This window comes from Schistocerca americana, chromosome 1, assembly GCF_021461395.2.
Source record: "Schistocerca americana isolate TAMUIC-IGC-003095 chromosome 1, iqSchAmer2.1, whole genome shotgun sequence".
Classification (NCBI taxonomy): domain Eukaryota; kingdom Metazoa; phylum Arthropoda; class Insecta; order Orthoptera; family Acrididae; genus Schistocerca; species Schistocerca americana.
Genome location: NC_060119.1, coordinates 676,456,217 through 676,468,267, shown reverse-complemented (window position 1 = coordinate 676,468,267; position 12,051 = coordinate 676,456,217). Strand labels below are relative to the sequence as shown.

General features: G+C 36.6%; 1 protein-coding gene across 1 annotated transcript in view; it reads left to right on the top strand.

Moving 5' to 3' along the window:
- Positions 1-6,273, top strand: part of LOC124608773 (protein kinase C) — a 232,768-nt gene extending 226,495 nt beyond the window's left edge. The window contains exon 14 of the mRNA XM_047140014.1: positions 2,765-6,273. Within this exon, the coding sequence (XP_046995970.1) occupies positions 2,765-2,932 (168 nt within the window). The 3' untranslated portion in view covers positions 2,933-6,273. The remainder of the gene's footprint in view (positions 1-2,764) is intronic.
- The last annotated feature ends 5,778 nt before the right edge of the window (positions 6,274-12,051 follow it).

Here is a 12,051-nt window from a genome sequence, read left to right as displayed (position 1 = left end):
ATGTGGTCAGTCCTACTGTGGTCTTTGGGACACAGTTTTGCATTTTGGTCTCTATAAACTGTTACCACATCCAAGAAGCAACAGAATGATTCACATTAAGCCATCAGGCCACATCAGGTTGCAACTGGCTGCTTCCATTTTTCCTACGGCCCTCCACCACAGGCTGTCTGGTAGGCGTCACCTCTATGCCATACTGCACCATCTCTAGCGGTGTACACAGCAAACATTAAATGGCTTGATAGGTGCCCTTCTGCCATTGTTGGTGTGGTTGTCTGTTGACCGGAATGCCATATTTCACGCAAAACACGATAATATGGACATCTGTTGACAGTTTGTATGACTATATCATGAAGTAGAAATAGGATTGGTAAATAGCAGTTTGTTGCTTTAATTTTGGACACCAATGTACTTATGGCAATGTCTTATTGTGACAGTACTACCTACAGACATACTGGAATCGTGGTGTAATTACCAAGCATTTATCCATGGGTTGTAGTGCACTGCCACTGGTATAGCTACTTCATTAGCTTATCCTGTAACACATTTGCTTCATTTCCTTTTGCCGGTCTGTATGCTGCCATTAGACATAAAGGCATTCACAACCTTGTAAAAGAACAAACAAAAGCAAGCTTTCTCGGGAAAATGCTCAGCATACAAGGCAACAGCTGCCTCAGCGTTCCTCCTACATTCTCCATAAATCAGGATCCTTTCAGTTTTTTCTTCTGTGGCTGCAGTGTTTATTGCCCACTTGCACGTCTCTTCTCTAAATGATATGTAGGTGTGCAGACAGTAAACACTGTGCAACTATTATAATGCTTAGAGCCATTATCTGTTCTGTGTGTGCATGATACATGAGCTCCAGTCACAGCTTACTGCCTGTTATGACACATAGTAGTTTGCTACATGATCATTTGAGTAGTCCACTGTTCAATATGTTGTAGGAATATAATGTCGCTAATGGGGTTTCCAATTAGAAGTTATGAAATACTGGCCTGTCCTACCCTCACAGCATGGAGTTGGGGTCCCACATTCCATTGAATATTCAAGGGCCATTGAGTAGAATGTCGTAAATTACGATTGTGCATTCATTTCTATTCCTCCAATTACAGCACCATCTGTGGAAAAATCAAGAAATTGCTTTAGACAAAACATATGTAGCTTTTGCCATAGAATCATAATCTGCAACAAAAAATGGGGGTTCCCATTGAAGATTTCTAAGTTGACTCCGCTACAGGATGGGGTCACAGGTCAGGTATGGTGTTGTTGGATGTCCCCCTCCAAGACAAATCAGTTGTAATTATATTTGATCTGATGAGTAGTTTATTTAGATACTTCAATGTCTTCAGTTAAAATCAACAGAACTGTTTAAATATATTTAAATTTTATGATTATCAGTTTAACACTGTGAGATATAGAATAAAATAAAATATTTAAAAAAAGATGGTAGCAGGAGGATAGAACCTGAGCTGACAAATTGCATCGATGCATTTAACCACCATGCCACAGCAAAAATGTGTCAAATATTGCATGAAAATGCCTTATACTTGTAAATTTTTAGAGAGTGTTGTAGCTTTTCCTGTGGCCCTCTCAGAAAAAATATTCTAGGCACTTGAAAGGGGCATCTGCATCCTTCTACTCATATAGTTTGAGAAAAATCGGCGAGCCCTGTCCCACACCCTCCCCTTGTTAGTTTTAAATTTGGAGTAGGTGTACCTAGTTCTTTAACTCATACTTTCTCTTCCAAAGATCTACTGGAAGAGGGCCTCGTTAGCAGATCATCTGCAGAATTGGCCATGTTGCTTGCCCAACACTTTACACATGCTTTCAAAGAAAAATACTGACCTGGTGCTGTGAGAAATCTAGCTCCCTTAGTGCCAGCAGGGATGACATCATATCAAAAGATGCACAGTCAAAAACATAAAGCTGCATCCCTTCTCTGAGTTGATCATTCAGCACTTGACACCGGTTTCTAGTTTTCACAGAGAGAGCACTATAAAACATATTTTCGTTGGTTTTATTTGCACATCAGTGCATATATGAGGAGAAATGGCATAATTTTAGTGCAATTTCAGGCTCACATTTAAAGAGAAATGACATAATTTTAGTGTGATGTTTACCACATAAGCACATGATAACAGGCTGCAACTGGCTGTACTACTTCTGAAAGTAAACACTGGCTAGCCATTCCATCTTGTAATTTCAAATACTGAATATCTCTGCCAAGATTTGCAGATGAATTCTGTGGTAATTCACAACCATTTGCTCAATGTCTCACATGCTCAGTGGTGTTGTCATAAATACCAAACACATGGAAAATTGGTAATCAGTTGGGCTGAGATGGTTTGGGATGAAGAACATACACAACCTAAAGATTTTGCTATGGCTCATGCACATACAGCCTGACTCTTTCAGTGCGAATTCCACTGCATCTGAGTCCTTTTGTACATAAAAAATTAACTACATCTCATTTTACAGAATGTGTGTGCAGCCATTGTACATTTTCCCTCCTTAGTAATAAAAATTACATCACAGAAAAGTGTTGTGCATTACTTTTCAATCAACCCAAGTATATCCCCAATTGTTCCACGTCCCTGGGGGTTCTACAAAATTATTGACTCTTTGGAGTTGTAAGTACGGATACATGAATTAATTGAATTATTGTGATTCAATTCGTGTAGTAATTCTTACCTTGTGATCTCATTTGCCATAAAATAGCAAAAATTTAATTGCAGAGTGTGATAAAATGTTTTATGTTGTATTGCAGAAAAGCAAAAAGGATGCACTCAACTTTGATGCTGAGTTCACGAAGGAGGAGCCTGTCTTAACTCCAGTAAACCCTGATGTACTACGTGCCATTAACCAAGATGAATTCCACGGCTTCTCCTTCGTCAATCCGGACTTCAACCCTGGTCGATTCCAAGTTGCTGCCTAGATAGCCGTGTGTTTGTTTTCTAACTGAAAATGAGGCAAAATGTTTACCACAGTTCAGTTCCCATGGCAACAAGATAGCTGCCTAATGTTGTTCCTGTGGGAACTCAACATGGCTACTGCCTAAATCTAGACAATTATGTATAAATATAAAGAAATGTATACTTATTTTTTTCTGTCTCCAGAAGTTGCCTAGTTGCTGTTCCCATGGTAACAAAATGACTGCCTTTTAGGAAACTAACTTTTAGCATTGCTGCCCTGTTTCTCTCATCCTAACCTCAGCATAGTGATATCAGTGTCAGTTGTAGTTAAAGTCTTGGATTTTTGAATATTACAACATAATGATAAGAATATTCTGTAATTGTAAGTACGATAGGGGCAGTTACATGACAAATCAACAGGTCCTCTTTCCTGTTGTGCTCATTACTGCCATACGCTTTTATGTGAAAGTAAATGCAGTAACTGCTACTTTGTTGAACTTGAGAGACATTTCTGTTGATGCACCTCTGAGGATAACGTGTACTTAAAGGTGGCTGGGATGAGCATAAGGCTTATCCGTGGTCAACACTCTTTGCACTTACAGGTATAAAAATATATAGTCTACATTGTATAAATAATGAGCAAAGCTCAATTCGCTTTTCCAAAGCACGGTTCTATGCTTCCACTATTGGTGAGGCCTACTGTCACCCGAATGGTGACGCGATGTGTTAGGTGTGCACAGATTTACGGGTGTTCCTTGTTGTTTATTGTGGCAGTTTGCACAAGCATTTATTTGGAATAAAATAGATGAAAGCAAAATATTCAGTGTTATAAAGTAACATCTTACTATAAATAATACATATACTATTAATATAAATGTATAAAGAAAAATTTTTAGATGTTTGTACTAAATACATATGTATGTATGTATGTATGTATGTATGTATGTAAACATTTTTGAAGGATACATCGTACATTTTTAAACCGGTAAAGTGATACTAGACCATAAATTGTAAGATATTTGTTGTACAGTATGACCTGATATTTATCAAATTCATGCACACTTTCACTGATATTTCCTTCATAAATCAGAGGAATGCACAAACGGTGAGACACAAAGAGGAGACAGAACACTTATTGTGGCAGCAACCACATGAAGGGATTTGTAATCCCTTACCTAGTCATAATCCATCGTAACTGGTGGTACACTTGTACAAAGTTATGGGAGTCGAATTTCCTGCAGAATACTAATCAGGTTCCTGCTGTTGAGAGCAGGTGCTTTTGGCCTACAATTCATAATAAACAATACCAACCCAAGTCCAGTTCACTGCAGAATGTCAGTATGCTAGCGCCAGACAGATATTCTGCAGTGAGACATTTTTAACTGTGAGTTATGACCAAAATTTGAAGAGAGCATATGTTTATGACAAATGCTGGGTAAATTCTTGTTAGCTTTAAAATGTATTATGCTAACTGCACTGTGCTTTCACTGTGCAAGAATGAATGTTTGTAAATTTGTGCTGGTATAAAGGAAAGGAAAGAAATCAGTAGACACTATACTGAATGGATTAATAAGTTGTAATAAATTGGTTCATAATGTCAGCTGAGCCAATGGTCTGATTTCCACACTTTACTTCCAAAATAAAGCCCAGCTGCCAAATATGCTCCCATGGCAAGAAATTTTTGTGATGGGTGTTAGTGGCTACAGTTCTTTTGTGTCATACAGAATTGAAACTGGAAAAAGACATGGAAGAGTCAGTCAGCCAAGAGCTATTCTAATTTTTAAACCATAGCTGTTAGTCCTCGGTGTTGTAGAGTAGCTCAACAATTGCTCTCATCATTCACTGCTCAGAGCCATTCTTCCCATAGTGTCATGTGTTGAGTACCCAACTCTACACATCTACTAGCTGTTGGTGTTGTTGTGCAATTGTTGTCAATGTTGACTGCATTGTGTTGACAGCTGCTTTCCCACCAGGGAATACTTGCAAACAGGGGCTAGCAGTTCACCCAAAAGTACAGCTGAGGCTAAGTCATTTGACCAGCTGCTCCCCTGCATTTGCAACAACCTCCAACTATCTGTTGTTCCAGGTGGGCTGGCAGCTTCTTTCCCCGCTCGCTTTCTAACTAGTCCTTTGCTGTGCAGTCACAAAAAACTTAAAAGCTGTGTAAAAACTGACTTTTGTAGGGAAGAAACATTTTATAGTTGAAGCAAACAGTACAATAATTATGATATTTATTTATTTTTACAAAAAATAATTTTAGTTTAGAGTTACTTAAAAGTGCATTTAGTGTGTTTGGATTGTAGATAAAAAAATAATGGCACTTGTTCTGTTATGTCATGGAAATTGTTCTTTCGCTTGCTCGTAAAGCTATGTCCGTTTCTTGTTGCTGGCCATTTGGGCATAGCCTCGGGCATAGGAAGAGACTGCTTATGCACCGTAGCATTTAGTCCACCACTTTTAGCTCTTTGCTGTTGTTCTCAAACAGTAGTGATAGTAGTATATTACGTGCAAGCCAAATTTTTAAACTGTCCCAGTTTTTTAAAGTAACGCTTATCTGTTGTTTTTAAGGAAAATGTAAGAGTTATAAAAAATGATATATTGTGTGTTCTGAAACTCCATTTTAAAATGTTACTTTACTATCTTGGGACTTTCATTTCTATTAATGTTGTACTTAAAAAATGTCAAATCCTCTTGACATAAACCTAATGACATTGAAGTGCAATATTTAAAGATGTAATATCTGCTAAGCCAAAGTCCTGGTCTGCAACACTTTTCATTGTACTTTTTTATTACACTATAAGAATTTGTTTATGATAGTTAAGTTTTCCACAGTATTGAGCCAAAGATGAAGTTGAAGGTGTCTGTCAGTAACAATAGGCATGGGTCAAATAGCTGCTCGACTTGCAGGCTGGTTACCCAGGGTGACTGTTCACTCTGGGCAAACATCGAGCAGCTGTGTGTCCCAAACCCTATTTCTCGCCATGCTTCACTCGTCTGTGACAGTGTCATTAACTTTGTAGAATGATATTTTATCTTATATATTTATTTTATGTTTTAGATGTTTTTATATTGCCATTGTCATTGAGGACATTGCTTTGTTTGTAATGTTCATTTTATTTTTACCACATGCATTTTTTATGTTTATTTATTTACATTTTCATCGCTGCTTGAGTACTGTAGAATTACAGACTGTGCCAAAATATTAGGAATCAAATTATTGAATCTCATCTTCTAATAGGGATCTAGCAATTGCAATGTCCTCAGTATTATTATGTACTGATCTGTTTGTATCCCAAAGTTGTGTCTTTCCTTTCGATTTATTGTTTCGCTGATTGCGTAATAAATTAATTTCAGTAATTATGAACATATTGTCTGATGAATGAAAGTTAATTAGTTATTTTGATAACAGTTCCAGTCTCTGCTAACCTTAAATGTAAGTATTGAATATCCGTGTGGACCCAGATTTCTAAAGTTTAGCTTCGAGTGAAAATTTGTTGTGTTTCTTTCAAGCACCAGCATCTGTATCTTTGCTTCATGCAAGGCATCTCATAATATAAAAAGTACAAACAAAAAAGAACTTTTGGATTATCCTGGGGCTTGAATTAATTACCTACATTGTCACGGCAGTCAACAGTGGAAATAGGCAGATGTGAACATCAATACTACATATGCCAACACTGATAGAGTAGAATTACTTCTAAAAATTTACAAAAATAAATTTTGGATTGTTTATTCAATAGAAGCCATGTGTCTATTAGCTAAGTTTATTTTCAGATTAAATATGTTCAGATTTATTAAAAAAAGATATTGCCTAGCAAAAGATTGGTACACTTCAGCAAAAATAAACATAATCTTGGGGAACAGGTGATATGACTTACTTACACTTTCACAATTTAGTACCTAAGAACAGAAATGAACAACCATTACACAATGTAGTTTTTTGTACTAAAATATTACTCAGTGACAGTACAAGTATTTCATGAAACCAACACCAAAAAAGAGAAAATGTGTGAAGAAGTAAAATCTAAAATTTATGACTATAATCTACAGCAAAATATGAATTTACAGCCTGCCAGAATATGAGGTAACATACTGTCAATTTTGTACTTATCATGCTTAGTTGAGTTGTACTTCGGGTTAGCAGTGTTGTTCTTCATTATCTATGGACTTGTTTAATGTATGCTTGATTGTTGACCTCTTTATTTTGCTCTCTGAATCCCAGTACAACCACAAAACAATCAACCCGCTGTCAGATATAAGTGCATCTTGACCAATATTCATCAGGAGTTGAAGCAATCTACAATGCATGTATCTCAGATAGATAGAAGCAGATTCCCCACTCCCCCAACCCTACCCCCCCCCCCCCCCCCCACACACACACACACACAATAAGAGATAGTGTATCATAGTTTATTGTACCTTGTTTAATGATTACACTTATTAGCATCCATTTCTGATAAACATCAGGATGCTTCACATTTAGTGTATAAATTATCTACAAATTCATTCTCAAGAGGCTGTTCATAAGTTTTCTTTTATTGATTAGTAACATTTCTGGTCTCTAATGAGATGTAGCCTCATCATGTGAGCAATAGTTTGTCAAAAGTTTGTGTCATTTGTATCTTTTTTTTAGCTTTCTTCTGCTAATTGAAGTTTAGGACTTTTTTAATGTCCTTGTACCAGTGGCCTGGAGCTCTTGCTTGTGGACTGTTCCTCTTTCTTATCATCTACTTGTTGACTGGTTTTGTCCATCTGTCCTATTTCAGCACACGAACCCATTGCAGAACATCACTGATTTTGATCAACAAGTGAATATTGCCAGCTCTTTTGCAATACTTAATATTTAGATCTAGCATAAATCTCTCCATATTTTCCACATAATTCACAATTTTCCTTGCAGGAATTCATGTAGTATCCAAGTTTCACAGGCACAAGTTGAAATGGGGAGAACTCATTGTTAATCAGTTGTGACACACGTGGCTTTCAGATAACAGTTCATTGTCGCTAAAAAATGGAGAGATTAAAAGATAAAAATGAGAAAAAAAAGAAGAAACATTTGCATGAAAAAAAAACATCCAGAGAAGAATGTCAACAAAATACATGATGATGCAGGAAGTCCTTCTTGCATAGTTCTTTAGTGGTGCTACTTGAGAAGTGAAACAAGTGACTAGAACAAGTTGAAAAGAATGTGAACCAAGTACATGATGAAACAAGAATTCTGCATGCATAGTTCTCTAGGGCTGCTGCTTGAGAAATTAAGCAAATGACTAGATATCTAATCATAATTCAGTATATCTTCTGCATCAGGGTAAGAAGTACCTGTGTTAACCAACTACTTCTTGCAGAAAACTTTGTGGTGGTCATGTCAATAGAAAAAAGCCAAACATCTTACTCTGAGTAATTTGGTAGGTTGTTTGTTTCTTGAAATCCACTTTACTATTGTTGGGTAAGAGCCAATAACAAGGTAAACAAGGCTGCTCTAGGAAGGGCAAGGAGACAAAGAGCATGGATAACGTCCCTCAAAATGAGCTGAGAGACGCTGTATGAGGAGAAGGTCTAAATTTATTGACATGGCAGAAATACGGTGTCACTAAAAATTATGATAAACGGTGCACAGTAATACAAGTTAATCATTAACTATCTGTGCAATAGTTTTGTTTATAGTGCTTTTTAAAGTAGTTTGTTGTACATATTTTGTTCAAACTGATAAACTCAAACACCTTGTCATCATGAAATTCTTTCTTTTGGATAGTTTGTTACCAATAAAAAGATCATTAAAGGTGCTTAAAGAGTAAAGGAATCTGCCCCCTCTCTTTCAATAACTGATAAAGGGACAGCTAAATTCAAACATGGTGGTACTTCTCCAAGTCCAAATGGTATTTATTACACAGAAGTATACAATAAGAATACTGTACAAAATTGATAACCTATGAGCTTGCAGAAGTCTTTTCAGGCACCTGGGGATCCTAAGACATATATGTCAATATGTATACTCCCTAATGGTATTTGTGGTTAATAACAAGAGTGAATTCTGAGTGCCCTCACCAATTCACAATCACAATAGTAAAAGTTTTTAACTTACAAATAGACTATGCATCCCTACATACGGTTGAAAGTGGAGGTTTGTGCAAAAGCCCACAGCAGGCTGCTGTTACACATCAATCAGGAAATTGAAAATCCCCAAATATTCAAAAAGAATGTACAAGAATACCTGGTTAGCCACAACACCTATATTTTATCTGAATATTGGGACTCAAGTATACAAATTCTGCATAACTCTAATGTTTATATTAAACAGATCTTGATCAGTGTATAGATAGTTGACATCAGTACATGTGAAGTAAATTTTCTTGAAGGATTACGTAAAAACAGCAGCTGAGTAGTGTAAAAGAAGGAGCAGTCATCTTTTTCATTCAAACTACCGTGGCATATACATGGGCCTACATGAAGTAATGTAGAAGTAATTTTCATACTTTTCAGCACAAGTACATTAGCTCTAGTCATGAATTGCTGTTAATATACTTCAGTGAAGTCTGCTTCTGTATGTTGAGGTAGAGCTTGGCTTGTTCCTTATCCCTGAGAGCTCTAGTTCATGGTGGGATTTATGGAACAAAATATGTAAATGAATCAGTGAATTTAAGACAATCCACACGAAGTACATCACATGAAGAAAGTGAACAATACGATAATGAACCACCACTTACTGAAAATGTATGAAATACATGATGCCAGAAGTGTATCAGAAGAAAGAGTTCTGGTATTGTACATTTTGTATGAAGATATGAATAGGAGAAGACAGGTCTTGAAATTGTTGAATGCTGCCCAAAACAAAACATAAAAATAATTTTCACTGCAACGTTGGAACTATTTCAAAATGGATCAAAGTGATTCTGTTCACTGATCTGTTAATGTTAATGAGAAATGGATCCACCATTTGACGCCAGAAATAAACAGCAATAAAAGTAGCGAGTGCAAACCAGTAGCTGTGTGTAAAAAATGGAGAGACTGCTTTTATATAATAGTGATTTTCATGATGCAAAGTGAATTTTTCTTATTTTTGTCTTTACAAATGGCAGAAAAAAACATGGGAAACACTACAACAGCCATATGGTTAAAATGGATGAACACATACATGAGAAGAGGTCTGAAGCACAAAAATATCATCTTTAGTGAAGACATGGCACTTAATGAGAAGGGTGCTCTGACAGTGGGAAATCTGAAGGATCTGAAAAACAAGTATGTTGTTTTCCCACCTTACTCATTGTATATGGCACCTTCTGAATTTCTCCAGTATTCACATCTACAGAAGTTTGAGACTGAAAAGTGTTTTGAATTCAGTGGAGAGGTTATTGCTTCTTGATTGTATACACTTTCATAACTGCTCTCTTGGTTCTTTGATTACAGTGTTATCAACCTATTTTATGTAAACTTTGAAATCATCATATTCTGTGTAGTTTATGAATTTTAGGAATCAGGTGAACGAGATATTTTGTGTGGATTAAGAAGATTAACATACATATAAATCCTAATGCAAAAGTCTGGAAACAACACAAAACAGGTTTTCATAATTTTCTGAAGATTTAAAGAAACTATATGACTTTAATGTACTCCCACCTCAAACCACATTGCCCTCCCTTCTCCCCAATCACATGCTGTACTTTCCAACATTCTTCTTGCTTTCTAAAACCTACAGACTTTACCGAGCAGGGTGGTGCAGTGGTTAGCACACTGGACTCGCATTCAGGACGACGACAGTTCAAACCAGTCTCCGGCCATCCTGATTTAGGTTTTCCATGATTTCCCTGAATCATTTCAGGCAAATGCTGGGATGGTTCCTTTGAAAGGGCACGGCCAATTTCCTTCCCAATCCTTCCCTTATCCGAGCTTGTGCTCCGTCTGATGACCTTGTTGTTGACAGGAAGTTAAACACTAATCTCCTCCTCCTACAACCTTATTTTCTCATGTTGTTTTTCTCTTGTTGGTTACAAAGATTCAATATATTTTGGTTACCTGTGAGTGTTTTAAAGAGACTGTTTCACCAAAGTGAGAGATACTGGCAAAGCATTTTGATGAACTGGCTGCTGCATGAGATGATGTGATTAAATTGTGGGACATCACCAAGAACAGAGATAAATTAAATTGTACAAAAATCAAGAACACACTAGAGGACCACAGGAGACTACCAGCAAATCAGGGGTACCTCATTAGTTATCAGCACATGTGGATTCTCTGTAAAAAAAATCCAGGCATATGACATCATTGATGAGCACTCCTGTATCCATCAGTGTGATACCATTGTTTCTTGAATAACATTATTTGCCTTAACTTAGCTTATGTTGCAGTCTTTTGTTATTTCCCTTAATTTTTTGTTGTGAATAGTGGGTTTATTGGAACTGCCAAGTACTGTTTGGAAAGTAACCTCAACTGTAGAGCTAAGGATGACCTCAGGCACTTCACTGAGAATTCTTAGCACACTATCACTATAAGTGATAGGACAAGCTCTTAACAAAATGTATTATCAAGTAAGTAAATACAGAGCTTCAGGAGAGACTTAACAAGAGTGCGGCAATGAGAATAGATGTGATACATATGTCATTCCTTACACGGTCAAACCACACACGGCATGGTTTCCCTGTTAACATTTCCACTACAAGTTACCTTCTCCAGCTGATTGCTGGAAGAACTCAGTGCTGCCAAATAACTAAAGACACACTTGCAATAAACAATAAGAAAACAAACAATGGCAGTTTATACATCAAAAGGCAACAGTCATAATATACTTGGAATTTTCCATCAAAACATAAAAATCTCATTAAATAAAAAGATGAATTTAACAGTGCAGGAGATTTAAAAATCTAAAGGTGTTTCAGCAGATGTCTTACATGTAACTGAACATGATTTGGAAAACATAAACTAAACAGATACACCTAGACGAATACATATTAATATCTCACTACTGTAGGCAGAATATAAGGATAAGAGCAGTGGCTATGTCTCAAAAAAATGGAATAATGTCTCATCTGTAGATCTAAATGAATATTACATCAAACAACTCAGAGTGCCACACTTCAGTTACGGACTAGGAAATAAACAAGATAATTGTTCTAACATCCCCCAATAGGATATGTTTTAAATTTCAGCC